This window comes from Physella acuta, unplaced genomic scaffold (assembly GCF_028476545.2).
Source record: "Physella acuta isolate Inbredline_101_S28 unplaced genomic scaffold, ASM2847654v3 ptg000891l, whole genome shotgun sequence".
Taxonomy (NCBI): Eukaryota; Metazoa; Mollusca; class Gastropoda; family Physidae; genus Physella; species Physella acuta.
Window position 1 is genome coordinate 551126 of NW_026732408.1, and position 16375 is coordinate 567500.

The 16375-nt window shown below is 35.5% G+C and overlaps 1 protein-coding gene across 2 annotated transcripts in view; it reads left to right on the forward strand.

Annotated features, from left to right (window-relative positions):
- The first annotated feature begins 2726 nt into the window (after nt 1–2726).
- Nucleotides 2727–16375, forward strand: part of LOC131952859 (uncharacterized) — an 18940-nt gene continuing 5291 nt past the window's right edge. Inside the window, exons 1-13 of one of the 2 annotated variants that reach the window (XM_059315752.1) lie at nt 2727–2847; nt 3651–3763; nt 4439–4539; nt 4770–4928; nt 7792–7926; nt 9677–9741; nt 10455–10583; nt 11492–11670; nt 13732–13898; nt 14149–14253; nt 14590–14767; nt 15736–15829; nt 16111–16161. In XM_059315752.1, the coding sequence (XP_059171735.1) occupies nt 4538–4539; nt 4770–4928; nt 7792–7926; nt 9677–9741; nt 10455–10583; nt 11492–11670; nt 13732–13898; nt 14149–14253; nt 14590–14767; nt 15736–15829; nt 16111–16161 (1264 nt within the window). In that variant the 5' untranslated portion in view covers nt 2727–2847; nt 3651–3763; nt 4439–4537. The remainder of the gene's footprint in view (nt 2848–3650; nt 3764–4438; nt 4540–4769; nt 4929–7791; nt 7927–9676; nt 9742–10454; nt 10584–11491; nt 11671–13731; nt 13899–14148; nt 14254–14589; nt 14768–15735; nt 15830–16110; nt 16162–16375) is intronic. The other variant, XM_059315753.1, reaches the window with a different exon arrangement.

Here is a 16375-nt window from a genome sequence, read left to right on the forward strand (position 1 = left end):
TCTACATCACCCAAGGACGGTAAACATCTGTTTACACAGGGACGGTAACTCTAACATATGTTTACTCAAGGACGGTTACTCTAACATCTGTTTACTCAGGGACGGTAACTCTAAAATGTATGTCGACATGAGTAAATCAACACTACATTTTCCAGAGCAGACAATTAGCCGTTAAAAAATCCCAGCGCTATAAATCTGATTTATGTGTTACATGTGACGTATTATAGGCATATAAGTTTTTTACTTTCTCGTATACAAGCATATAGGAAGTATTGTAATCGTGCACAAAAATCACATTAAATTTTGACAGTTTTTACCGTTTTACACCTCAGTACTTCATCATAGGGAGCATAGGGGACTTATTTTAATCGGGCAAAAATAATAAATGCATATTTATCGAAATTTCAGCGTTCTACGAGTATTCGAGTCGGAAAAACTGGGCTTTGAATTCTGTATGTCTGTGTGTATGTGTGTGTGTGTGTTTGTGTGTGTGTGTGTGTCTGTGTGTGTGTGTGTCTGTGTGTGTGTGTCTGTGTGTGTGTGTGTCTGTGTGTGTGTGTCTGTGTGTGTGTGTGTGTTTGTGTGTGTGTGTGTGTGTGTAAACACGATAACTTGAGTAGCCTACCGTTACAGCTAGGTTGATGAAATTTCATATACAAGTATTATATCAAATCTGTATAAATTTTTCAGCGATTTCCGGTGACCGAAAGTGGAACCTATTCTACTTTTGGTTTTTCAAAAGCCTAAAACTTGACTATTATTTCAGATAGATAAACGAAATTTAAAAAATTAGTAAAGTATCCAATACTCTGTCAAATTTTGAGTACTAATAATATTCCGCACTATTATACACATATTGTTTAGCGTTCACTTGGTGCGCAATTCTTTTTTTCTATGAGATTCTATATGTATTCTATTTTTAAAAGTTTAAGTAATTAAAAAGTGATTAAAATCTTGTCTATTTCCCGAGTTGCCTTCCCCCGTTGTTTTGTATAAGAATATTTGAGAAAGTTTAGGGGAGATCACTCCAGTTTTATTTAAAATTATGATGATGTGTAATATATGTAACGTGTGTGACAGATTTGTGTGATATATATATATATATATATATATATATATATATATATATATATATATATATATATATATATATATGTACGGTGTAGTATGAAGGCAGGCTAAATCTATAAACGAAACACATTTTTCAAACAAGTGTTCAGCTGTAGGCCTTGAGCGTGTTGTATTTGAGCTAGCGGATGTTGTGGTTGTGTTGATGAGTTATCTCTGTTTACCTCCCTTCCCTGACTCAGCCAACGATAACCAGACACTCGTCTCTCATCTCAAGACACGTGTGGGTAACGTCCCCTGTTTATTGCGTTATGTTTTTCGGCGCGTGTAAAGTCCAATCTTGTTACACAATTCTGACAGACATCCCATGAAGCGATGAGTTCAAACTTTATGTACGAATTTACTTAGAAGTACAACGTAAATTTAAGTTATTTAAGCATCCAATTGACTCAAATTTAATGTGGGATTGCATTGTCATCGGGTTTTGGCCTATGTGCCAAGTCTGAAACGAATCGGTCAGTTAGAAATGTCGCTCACCAGTTTCGACTCATGTCGAAACACGACAAAAGACAGAAGTACGAGGAAGAAAGTTAAATAAAAGCTTGTAACAAAAATATATAAAAAGCGTTTTAATAACAGTCATTTTATGTAATAATGCACTTAATTAAAAGGGTATAATAAATGATTTTATTAACAGGACATTTGTTTGGAAAAAGAAAGAAGTATTGCACGTCATACATACATCGGGATTTCCCGGCCACTGGCAACACATCTAGTGCAATATGGCGAATAGTGTTGTTGTCATTTTTTTAAAAATAGTGTATTAAGCTAACATTGAGTCAGGATGAGTGAGTTTATTACTTGTATCTTGTAAATCTCGGTCTATTTAAATTCTAAGATTAAAGAGAATCTGCGGTTAAATTACGTCATTAATTAAAGGATTTTTAAAAAATGTGTATATATTCTAGATCACAATTCTAATTTCCGATAGGTCTACATAGCAGAAGTAATCGATCTAGAATCTATATCTAGACTAGGATGTAGATCTAGATCTAAATCTATATCTAGGTCTTATGTAGGCTATATAGTTTCAAGTGATATTGCTATTCAATAAAAAAAACCGATGTAACGAATTTAATATATATATATATATATATATATATATATATATATATATATATATATATATATATATTATGCTCAAAATTAAGTATCTCAGATTCTTTTCAAAACAGGTCGTACGGATACTATCACATTACAAGTGTTATTGTAGCAAAATAATGTCTTGCTTAATTGTTAAATAATGGTGTAGGGACTAAGATCAAGCGATCAAGACTAGGGTTAGTTTTATGGTTAGGTCGTGGATCTAGGGCTAACTTAGAACAGACTTCTTATAGACGGATCTCTAGACGCCTACAAACACAAAGTGCCTTACTGTTGACTGACAGAACGATGTACGAACTTGAAGCGTATATTATATATAGACGTGTATGTGAGAAAATTGCTAGTTCATATAGACAAGTAACTATCTCACGTACACCTACGTTTATGTATATATATTTATATATATATATATATATATATATATATATATATATATATATATATAATATACGCCTCTCGGTAGTGTTTCGTTCCTTCAGTCAACAGTACGAAACTTTGTGCTCGTAGTCAGACATGTAATTTATTTCAACGGATTTCTCTTTTAAATAGCAAGCATAGTGCTATTTCTATTGAAAATCTTTGTTTCTTTACATGGTTGCATACAGAAATCTAAAGGTAAGAAAACATTTAGTCATATTTTTATTTAGGAATCAAAAATGTAACAAACCCTTTTCTTAGATTAATTGTTTTTATTGTGATTAGTCTGTTGAAAGTACTATGGCGGCATTTTTTCATTACAACTCCCACTATACAGCATATATTGTTACAACTTCTACTGTATCAACTCCCACTATACAGCATATATTGTTACAAATTCTACTGTAACAACTCCCACTATACAGCATATATTGTTACAAATTCTACTGTATCAACTCCCACTATACAGCACCTATTGTTACAACTTCTACAGTAATAACTGCTATAGTTATAATCTCTTTGTATTATTACTACTGCGTATTTTTCTAGCATTCTGTTTAGTACCAATTTTGATTACCTTAAAACCTTTCAAATAGTTCACTACCTGAGTCATAAAATGGATACACTTATTTGTGTTTTTATTTTGTGTACCAGCTGTTAAAGATTGGTCTTAACTGTTTTTGTCCTTGTATGTATTTATGTATAAATAAACGCTATATTTAGACAAAGACCCCTCGTTTACTTGACAAAGGGTAACAACACACTATGCAGTCTGCTTAAGTTCTAGTATTCTCAGTTTTTTAAACATAATTTTTTCTGTAGTTTTTAACCTTTTGTATTTACCGTACAATTTTGTGTAACTTCTTTAACAAGTTTTAATTATTACATTTTTAAGTAGTTTCTTGCTATAATTTGGCAGTTATTTTTAACTTTTTGTGTAGTTTCTCACAATCATAACATAGTTATCTTACTTTTTTAACATGTCTAACTTAAATTTACAGCCATCAGTTCGTCGCTGGGAACCAAGTTTTACTTTCTTGTACCGAATGAGCGAGAAATTCCTGATAAGGAAATATTTGTATTTTTATTTACACTGTCAACATTAGAAATTGAAGTAAGTTAAACATCTGTAACTAGATTCTTGTGTGTGTGTATATATATTTAAATATATACATACACACACACACACACACACACATATATATATATATATATATATATATATATATATATATATATATATATATATATATATATATATATATATATATATATATATATATATATATATATATATATATATATATATATATATATATATATATATATACAATAGCCGTCCAGGCCAGGCCCTGCTCTGGCCTCTGTGAAAAACCTATCTGTAAAGGACCATGACATGTGTATTTAGTAATCAGCATATACCCGGCATTGCCCACCCTAACCACAACCAACCAAAACCAAAAAAAAAAAAAACGCAAACATAACATAAAAGCAAACACAAATACAAGCACAAAGCAAACACAAATGTGACTTAGTTAAATGTTTAATCAATTTCAATGTATACATTCAATAACGGTAACAACAGTAGGCACGGAGACTTTTTTTTTACATTGGCCGTTTTTTCATTCACTTGTAAAAATAATTAGTCAATTGGGTACCAATTTTCCGCTTTATTATACAAAAAATTACTCGAGTTAATTTGGTGCGCAGTTATTTTTCTATTTGATTATATTCTAATTAAAGTACAACCAAACAAAATGTTATTGATAATATAACTGACCTTTATTAGGTTAATCTGACCAGTCCGTGGTTTGATGGGGAACCGTTGAACATCCATCAAGTTTTACACAGACTTCAAATCCATTCGATACAGATACCAAATACACATATGTACGTATATAATGGGCATTTCTGATACAGTTGTGTTCGTATTTAGTGGGTATTCCCGCTAGATATGTGAATATTTAATTCCCTTACACATATGGATGTGTTTAATGATGATTTCCTCTACGCACAAATATGTACGATTTTAATAGACATTCATGTTACACATAGGTATACGTTTCAAAGACATTCACACAGATCTTCACTAAAGTAAACAATTGTTCTTTTTTTTCTAGGTCAACGTTGCAGATAGGGACACAGTTCAGCTACAAAATAGTTGGTACTTGGAAGTTTGGCGTCATCGTCTTCGCTGTTGTACAGGTTCAGTCTGCCGATTCTTTCACGCTCTTGCCGGTTGAGGGTTGGGGGAAAAAATACGTTGCATGGACTAAAAGGTTTCAGTTCATTGACAACTAGTTATCAACTGGGTTATCAACTGGTTATCAACTGGTTATCAACTGGTTATTAACTGGTTATCAACTGGGTTATCAACTGGTTATCAACTGGTTATCAACTGGGTTATCAACTGGTTATCAACTGGTCATCAACTGGTTATCAACTGGGTTATCAACTGGTTATCAACTGGTTATCAACTGGTTATCAACTGGTTATCAACTGGTTATCACCTGGTTATCAACTGGTTATCACCTGGTTATCACCTGGTTATCAACTGGTTATCAACTGGTTATCACCTGGTTATCAACTGGTTATCAACTGGTTATCAACTGGTTATCAACTGGTTATCAACTGGTTATCACCTGGTTATCAACTGGTTATCAACTGGTTATCAACTGGTTATCAACTGGTTATCACCTGGTTATCAACTGGTTATCACCTGGTTATCACCTGGTTATCAACTGGTTATCAACTGGTTATCACCTGGTAATCAACTGGTTATCAACTGGTTATCAACTGGTTATCAACTGGTTATCAACTGGTTATCAACTGGTTATCAACTTTGTTGTTTGGCTGTCTCACAGTGCTCACATTCAATAGTTATCATACACCCCTCATATTGTGTAGTTATCACACACCCCTCATATTGTGTAGTTATCACACACCCCTCATATTGTGTAGTTATCACACACCCCTCATATTGTGTAGTTATCACACACCCATCATATTGTGTAGTTATCACACACCCCTCATAATTTGTAGTTATCACACACCCCTCATATGGTGTAGTTATCACACACCCCTCATATTGTGTAGTTATCACACACCCCTCATATTGTGTAGTTATCACACACCCATCATATTGTGTAGTTATCACACACCCCTCATATTGTGTAGTTATCACACACCCCTCATATTGTGTAGTTATCACACACCCATCATATTGTGTAGTTATCACACACCCCTCATATTGTGTAGTTATCACACACCCCTCATATTGTGTAGTTATCACACACCCCTCATATTGTGTAGTTATCACACACCCCTCATATTGTGTAGTTATCACACACCCATCATATTGTGTAGTTATCACACACCCCTCATATTGTGTAGTTATCACACACCCCTCATATTGTGTAGTTATCACACACCCCTCATATTGTGTAGTTATCACACACCCCTCATATTGTGTAGTTATAACACACCCCTCATATTGTGTAGTTATCACACACCCCTCATATTGTGTAGTTATAACACACCCCTCATATTGTGTAGTTATCACACACCCCTCATATTGTGTAGTTATCACACACCCCTCATATTGTGTAGTTATCACACACCCCTCATATTGTGTAGTTATCACACACCCCTCATATTGTGTAGTTATCACACACCCCTCATATTGTGTAGTTATCACACACCCCTCATATTGACCTCACATATTGTGTAGCTATCACACACCCCTCATATTGTGTTGTTATAACACACCCATCATATTGTGTAGTTATAACACACACCCATCATATTGTGTAGTTATAACACACCCCTCATATTGTGTAGTTATAACACACACCCATCATATTGTGTAGTTATAACACACCCATCATATTGTGTAGTTATAACACACACCCATCATATTGTGTAGTTATAACACACCCCTCATATTGTGTTGTTATAACACACCCATCATATTGTGTAGTTATAACACACACCCATCATATTGTGTAGTTATAACACACCCCTCATATTGTGTTGTTATAACACACCCATCATATTGTGTAGTTATAACACACACCCATCATATTGTGTAGTTATAACACACCCCTCATATTGTGTAGTTATAACACACACCCATCATATTGTGTAGTTATAACACACCCCTCATATTGTGTAGTTATAACACACCCCTCATATTATGTAGTTATAAAACACCCCTCATATTGTGTAGTTATAACACACCCCTCATATTGTGTAGTTATAACACACCCCTCATATTGTGTAGTTATAACACACGCCCATCATATTGTGTAGTTATAACACACCCCTCGTATTGTGTAGTTATAACACACACCCATCATATTGTGTAGTTATAACACACCCCTCATATTGTGTAGTTATAACACACACCCATCATATTGTGTAGTTATAACACACCCCTCATATTGTGTAGTTATAACACACACCCATCATATTATGTAGTTATAAAACACCCCTCATATTGTGTAGTTATAACACACCGCTCATATTGTGTAGTTATAACACACCCATCATATTGTGTAGTTATAACACACCCCTCATATTGTGTAGTTATAACACACACCTCACATATTGTGTAGCTATCACACACCCCTCATATTGTGTTGTTATAACACACCCATCATATTGTGTAGTTATAACACACACCCATCATATTGTGTAGTTATAACACACCCCTCATATTGTGTAGTTATAACACACCCCTCATATTGTATAGTTATAACACACCCCTGATATTGTGTAGTTATAACACACCCCTCATATTGTGTAGTTATAACACACCCCTCATATTGTGTAGTTACAACACACCCCTCATATTGTGTAGTTATAACACACCCCTCATATTGTGTAGTTACAACACACCCATCATATTGTGTACTTATAACACACCCCTCAGATTGTGTAGTTATAATACACCCCTCATATTGTATAGACACCCCTTATCGCTGATATAACTTACACATTTGTGTAGATCACCCAATGAACATGTCTTGTCTGTTCAAGTTGTTGACAAATTTGTGTAGATCACCCAATGAACATGTTTTGTCTGTTCAAGTTGTTGACAAATTTGTGTAGATCACCCAATGAACATGTTTTGTCTACTAGGTACATGCCAAGTGTTCAGATTGTCACCGATCAAGTGATTGACCTTGAACTGCGCTTGAATCTAGAGCGTTTTACCTTTACGTACCTGGGTAAAAATTACGCCACTGGTGATGTCATTACATTTCGGCTGAGGGAGTAAGTCATTTGAACGTTACATGGGGTTACAATGGGATTAAGTCATTTGACTGTTACAAGACCATGGGGTAACAATGTAAGTCTTTTGACTGTTACAAGACCATGGGGTAACAATGGGATTAAGTTATTTGACTGTTACAAGACCATGGGGTAACAATGTAAGTCATTTGACTGTTACAAGACCATGGGGTAACAATGTAAGTCATTTGACTGTTACAAGACCATGGGGTAACAATGTAAGTCATTTGACTGTTACAAGACCATGGGGTAACAATGTAAGTCATTTGACTTTTACAAGACCATGGGGTAACAATGTAAGTCATTTGACTGTTACAAGACCATGGGGTAACAATGTAAGTCATTTGACTGTTACAAGACCATGGGGTAACAATGTGAGTAAGTTATTTTACTGTTACAAGACCATGGGGTAACAATGTAAGTCATTTGACTGTTACAATACCATGGGGTAACAATGTAAGTCATTTGACTGTTACAAGACCATGGGGTAACAATGTAAGTCATTTGACTGTTACAAGACCATGGGGTAACAATGTAAGTCATTTGACTGTTACAAGACCATGGGGTAACAATGTAAGTCATTTGACTGTTACAAGACCATGGGGTAACAATGTAAGTCATTTGACTGTTACAAGACCATGGGGTAACAATGTGAGTAAGTTATTTGACTGTTACAAGACCATGGGGTAACAGTAAGAGTGTAGTATGCATTTTTGAGGTGCTGGACATATGCTTGTTTAACTTACGAGCTGAGTATCTAAGTAGCTTGTACTCAATAGCTTGTACTGTAACTTAACTACGTGTTCATCATATCATCAGTCCAGCATCATCGATCTCACTGTTGAAGAAAGAGCATACATGAAGATCTGGGTTTTGTATAGGTCGATTTGATCTAATAAGTGATAGATTTCCCAGAAATTTTGGGCCCTTTAAAAATTGGGAGACGGAAGAACCTTGACACCGAACCAGATCTTGAGACTAGAACACTAAGGAAAATATAGTTCGACCTCCGAGACTTGACTATAGGGGTGATGGCTTAGAGAGAGTGACCGCTGACTATTAAAGCGGCTAAAGTATTGAAAATTTCGTCAACAAGACTTGAAAATTTCATGTTCAAATACAGAGATACCACAATATCAAATGGTTCGGTTGAATTAAGTGTACAAAAGCTGCTTCAGGCTGTTTTCGCGATACATTTATAGCACAGTTTGAAGGAGAATAAATAAAGTACCCTTTGCAAGAGCCGTTTGCAATGTGACATGATTATTTTTGTCAACATCCAATGAAAGTATAAAAGCTAGTAGAGTCGTATTAGGAAATGCAGAGACACTTAAGATGTAGCTAGCGGTTCCGAAAAAAAAGATAAAGCAAATATTTAAGAAAGAAAAGCTAGTTAAAGTCGAAGCAAAAGGGCTCTTTGTCACATAACTAGTTGACAAGTTGGAGTATATTCCGCCCTAATTACACTTTAGAATAGAAGAAGACGAGAAGGCCGAACAAAAATAGTATATCAGGAAAGAGTTATTTAATGTGGACAAGCAATTTTAGATTTCCCATACTTTATGATATATATATATATATATATATATATATATATATATATATATATATATATATATATATATATATATATATATATAATGCATGTATGATAATAGATTGTGTATTTTAATCTCCGCATAGTAATGATTTGTTTAAAAACTACATATAATCTCAAATGACTTTTTAACAGGGGCGAGGCCTTCACGTTGTCTTTCTGTGATAGAAGGCCCTCTACTAGCCGTGCTACATTAGAAGGTAGTGTAGATAGCAAAAGTTATGTTTGAGAAACACACAGCGTCGTTTAAGATACAAACATAAATTATAATGCCATACAGGGACGTTTGGTGATACAAATTTGATGTCAGAATGCATTGTCATCGGTTCTTGACCCACTTGCCGAATTTGAAAGAAATTGGTCGATTAGAAGTGCTCGAAATTTCGCTCACCCGTTTCGATCTATGACGACAGAAAGACAGACATGACGAGGAAACAAGTTAAATAAAAGCTTAAAAAACTTTTATAACAAGCTTTTATATAAAAATGCACTAAAAAGGAGAAAAAAGATTTAAATAACTTAAACTATACTAACCCTATTTATCATAGCCATGTCTACTGTGTATAGGGCTTAATATTTTTTTTCTCGACTGAAGTATTTTTTTTTCTGCTTAGCGAGGGAGCATTCGCACGTATGTTTATTTTTTTAGCTTCAAATTCCTCTTTTTTCACATGATTGTTCCTCCTACTCGTCGCTAGGGGTAGGCTTGTATGATGTGATAAAAATTACACGAGAAAATTACTGTGAGATCACTCCCAATTTATTTAATACTAGCATTTATCTGAATGCTCAGAAATATTATTTACTCTTAAAACTTTACTATATTTGATTATTTTTATTTTAAAAGTCATCTTTATCTAATTAGTAATTTAAAATTTTCGTGGATATTAAAACATTTTTTTTTTAAATTTAGGGACACAGATTGTTTGTACGGCGCCTTGTGGTGTTGTCAGTGGTAACTGTCTGACTGGTGCCACACCACACGACTGTGTAACGAACCAGCGACTGCCAAATGTACCTGCCACAGGAGACATTCTTGCAGGTAATAATTCCTTTAGTCCGTGGTGTCCCCTCTCCTTTAAACACAGGTAAACCTGGCGAACACGCGAGACATTCTTGCAGGTATTAATTCCTTAAGCCCGTGCTGTCCCCTCTCCTTCACAATTTAATTACAGGTAAACATAGCAAACCCAGGGATAGTTGAAGTAGAGTTCTACATTTTCTGTTAGCCGACAGGAAAAATTCCAGGAGTGTTGTTCGTAACGAGGCTGCAGTGAACCTTTGTATGATTAGATTTTTAAAAACTCATTTTACGCTTCAAACTTGGGCAGAGTTTCTTCCAGGCATCTCTTCGGGTGGGGGGAGGGGGGGGGCAACGAACGAAATGAAATTTATATAATTTATATAGAAAATATATACTTTTAACAGTGTCCGCCCCCCAAAGAAAGTCTACCGCCCCCCCCCAGAACATTTCAAGTGCCCCCCCCCCCCGGAGAAAAAAGTCTGGAAGAAACACTGAACTTGGGTGATGTGGTCAGCACTTTGCACAGCAGACTTGACCTTTCTCATGCAACTATCATAGTTGGGAGATCTCAAGAACAACCTACGAAACTGAACCCGGGATCCGAACTCGAGACTTCTAAGTTTGCAGTCACGTGCTCAACCATCCGACCACGCCCTATTTGCGGAAATCAATTTCTTCCCGCTCTTGTTTCTCTTAAACATAATTAATTTTTGGTTAATACCAGCAGTTAATTGGTCTTGAATTTAGGATTACGGTCAGGCTTTAGGTTAATGTTTGGGTGGAATTTTAAAAATATATTTTGGTAGAAGAATGCCTTCCATTCCCATGCAAACTTTACAACATTATTAACAGCTATAAATGTATTTCAGTAAAATGTCTAAAATATTTTAAATAGTTGCTGTATTTTTTTCCTTCCTTTGGAATAGAGATGTTGATGCCAATTGAAACACTGGGAAAAGAATTTATTACACTCAACATCATTGGACGGATAAGGCAAGGTCGCGTGGAGGTCATAACCACCGAACCGAACACACGGATATCGTCCACGGCACCGACGGGGAATGTGGTGTACATGGACATTGGGCCGAGTTGGTCCAACCGATGGGTCAGTAACTAGAGAGGCAATGTGGTGTACATGGACATTGGGCAATGTGGTGTACATGGACATTGGGCCGAGTTGGTCAAACAGATGGGTCAGTAATGTGGTGTACATGGACATTGGGCAATGTGGTGTACATGGACATTGGGCAATGTGGTGTACATGGACATTGGGCAATGTGGTGTACATGGACATTGGGCCGAGTTGGTCCAATCGATGGGTCAGTAACTAGAGAGGCAATGTGGTGTACATGGACATTGGGCAATGTGGTGTACATGGACATTGGGCCGAGTTGGTCAAACAGATGGGTCAGTAACTAGAGAGGCCATGTGGTGTACATGGACATTGGGCAATGTGGTGTACATGGACATTGGGCCGAGTTGGTCCAATCGATGGGTCAGTAACTAGAGAGGCCATGTGGTGTACATGGACATTGGGCAATGTGGTGTACATGGACATTGGGCCGAGTTGGTCAAACAGATGGGTCAGTAACTAGAGAGGCCATGTGGTGTACATGGACATTGGGCAATGTGGTGTACATGGACATTGGGCAATGTGGTGTATATGGACATTGGGTAATGTGGTGTTCATGGACATTGGTCAATGTGGTGTACATGGACATTGGGCCGAGTTGGTCCAATCGATGGGTCAGTAACTAGAGAGGAAATGTGGTGTACATGGACATTGGGCAATGTGGTGTACATGGACATTGGGCAATGTGGTGTACATGGACATTGGGCAATGTGGTGTACATGGACATTGGGCAATGTGGTGTACATGGACATTGGGCAATGTGGTGTTCATGGACATTGGGCAATGTGGTGTACATGGACATTGGGCAATGTGGTGTTCATGGACATTGGGCAATGTGGTGTACATGGACATTGGGCCGAGTGGGACCAATCGATGGGTCAGTAACTAGAGACAAGACAATATCACTTTATTCTACAGATAAATGTTAACAAAACACATGATCTCATTACTGAGATTTGGACAGGAAAATGTTAACACGTAAAGCGAGAGTTAGCTCCCCTAAACTTTCTCGTATAATCTATATATATAATTCTCTTCTGGGAGACGCTAGAAAACAAGCTGTAAACGCGCTCCCTACCTCCCAACCTCTACATGGTCTTAGTGAGCTGTGTTCACTCTAAATGTTTACAAGCAGAGCCGGGTTATGTGACGACTATTAGGGGCAGATAATTTAGTTTAAAATGATTTTAAACGTAGGGGGGAGGGGGGTATGGTCCTTAACGAGCTACTTATAGTGTTTTAAAGACATATTTTCAGTGGCAGCGTTGGTACTGTCGAATGGTCCTTAACGAGCTACTTATAGTGTTTTAAAGAAATATTTTCAGTGGCAGCGTTGGTACTGTCGAATTCACAAATTATGAATTACTGAAAAGTAGAAAAAGCAACAACTAAATAGCGGCGTATGTTATGCCGCGGGCCTGCTCGTCTTTAATAATCAGCAATGGCACAGAGAGGAACCGGACTTTAGAAATATGGAAGCTTTGGTTGCTAGATTATGTAGGACGTCTCGTGAGAGACCGTAGCTTTTATTTAAGAAAGCAAGTTTGTTCAGTTCATTTAAAGGCTTACTATTATTAAAGATTTTTTTTTTTGTTTTCCTCCAACTGTGTACTCGAGGAGGTAAAAGCAATACATTTTTCTTACAACTCGATGTCGTCCAATGGTTTTATATATATATATATATATATATATATATATATATATATATATATATATAAAAATTAAAAGTTGTTCTTGCTATCTGCATCCATTCGGACATACTTCATATTCTGGCAAGTGTCTATTCGGGCAACGGCATTCGGGCAGGTATTTTCAGGAAAACGTCCGGCTCCCACAATAGACATATGGTATAAAAGTATTGTAAATAAAATCAATTCATCATAATTTATGGATGAACCACGAGGGCTTTGTGGCAATCTTGTCACCACATAAACAAAATAGCCTGTCTTAGTTTGTTGTCATTCATATCTTCCCTTTCAATGGTAGTTCAGATTATAACCAACAGTATCTCAGTTGCTGTTTTCTACCCTGCAGGTTGGCTGGCCTGGGATACGGTACTTCAGTAGCAACAAACCTGTGTCCGCCATGTACTATATGTTAACGGCTTGTCGCACACCCGAAGGCTTAACAATGGAGGATGGGGACCCTTCTATGTGCAATCTCATCCCTATAGCCCTCTTCTATGATGGCTACATTTGGAGGTATATATATATATATATATATATATATATATATATATATATATATATATATATATATATATATATATGTATATATATATATATATACATATATATATTTATATATATATATATATATATATATATATATATATATATATATATATATATATATATATATATATATATATATATATATATATAAATATATATATATACATATTCATTCAAATATAATGTTCTCAATTCTGTTAAAATGTGTATATTTTAGCACCCCATTCTCAAGGCGGGTAGCTCCACAGAATTACGTCTGCTTGGTTGTTAAGACGGTGGACAAAGAACATTTAAGATTCGATGACCTTGATGTACCAGAAACGTAAGGGACACACGTCTATTATTTTATTAACGTTTTTATTATTACCATAATTAAAACTTTAGCGGGACTATTCAGTCTAAGATTAAAATTCGCATAAGAGTTCTTATTAATTCCACGAATATATTCATTTTAGTTTCCTATTTATTCCACAATGTAAATTCAATATTGTTCATATCTAGTTCAAGATTTTAAAAAAAAAGTGTTTTGCTTTATCCAGTCCAAGTTTTTATTTCATTAGGTTTTTATTTTCTGAACCACGTTTTTTAATCGGTAGTGTACTTATCCAGTCCATGATAAACGAATATTCTACTCCAACACTTGAACATACATTGTTAGGATGCTTTGGATGAAGGTGCATGGAGCCCCATATGAAACTGGCAACGTACAGGTGGCACCAGGCACCCACACCGTGTATGGCGCAAGGCCAATCAAATTCGGCTGTTACATCTACGGCCTGGCTCGGTACTACAGCTACATGAACCCTGCAGGGTTTATCACATCGAAAATCAACGTGGTAGGTCATTTTATCACATCCGTATACAACGTGGTAGGTCATTTTATCACATCAGAAATCATCACAAAATCCAGCCTCGCCACTGTTAAGGAACGCTCGATTTTTTTTTTGAACTCAAGTCGTGTGAAGTTTACATTATAAACTTTGTTTACACTAGTGTCTTTCTTTTGTTGGTTTCTAGATATCATATTCTTTAAATTAGTCAGATGGAGCTTAATGGGCATTTGCTAATTTTTTTTTTTAATCTCACATTCAACATTTTATTTAGATATAAGTACATATCAAGATGTTTTATAATAAAAATTGTTTACGTCACAGCTTTAAGACATCGTTTAGCTTTTAGCTTTCTTTTGTTCATCACATAATGTATGTTTAATATGTCGACCAGCAATGGATTCCATCATTCAATTCATCACATAATTTATGTTAAATCTCTCATCAAGCAATGTATTCCATCATTGAATTCATCACATAATTTATGTTTAATCTCTCGTCTAGCAATGTATTCCATCAATCAATTCATCACATAATTTATGTTTAATCTCTCGTACAGCAATGTATTCCATCATTCAATTCATCACATCATTTATGTTAAATCTCTCATCAAGCAATGTATTCCATCATTGAATTCATCACATAATTTATGTTTAATCTCTCGTCCAGCAATGTATTCCATCATTCAATTCATCACATCATTTATGTTAAATCTCTCGAATTCATCACATAATTTATGTTTAATCTCTCGTCCAGCAATGTATTCAATTAATCAATTCATCACATAATTTATGTTTAATCTCTCGTCCATCAGTACTCCATCATTCAATTCATCACATAATTTATGTTTAATCTCTCGTACAGCAATGTATTCCATCATTCAATTTATCACATAATTTATGTTAAATCTCTCATCAAGCAATGTATTCCATCATTGAATTCATCACATAATTTATGTTTAATCTCTCGTACAGCAATGTATTCCATCATTCGATAAGAAGGATCCTGGCGATCTTATCGACAACGACTGTGACCAAAGGGTCGATGAGGAGATCGAAGATGGTATAGGTAATTTAATGTTCAAGTTCAAAGATAGTGTAGGTAATGTAAGGGTCAAGTTCAAAGATAGAGTAGTTAATGTAAGGGTATAGTTCAAAGATAAAGTAGGTAATGTAAGGGTATAGTTCAAAGATAGTGTAGGTAATGTAAGGGTCAAGTTCAAAGATAGTGTAGGTAATGTAAGGGTCAAGTTCAAAGATAAAGTAGGTAACAAAAGGCCCAAGTTCATAGATAGTGTAGGTAATATAAGGGTTAAGATTTGTTTAAATTCGATTTTTCCTTTTATTTAGATAATGATAATGACAACAGAATAGACGAGGACCTGGCGGAACCACCCAGAAGTAAGTTGACTATGTTCGATGTCATATAATGCGTTGTATGTTGTTGTGTTTGGCTGTGTTGGTTATGTTAGATGTGATAGAATGCGTTGTATGTTGTTGTGTTTGGCTGTGTTGGTTATGTTAGCTGTGATAGAATGTGTTGTATGTTATTGTGTTTGGCTGTGTTGGTTATGTTAGCTGTGATAGAATGTGTTGTATGTTGTTGTGTTTGGCT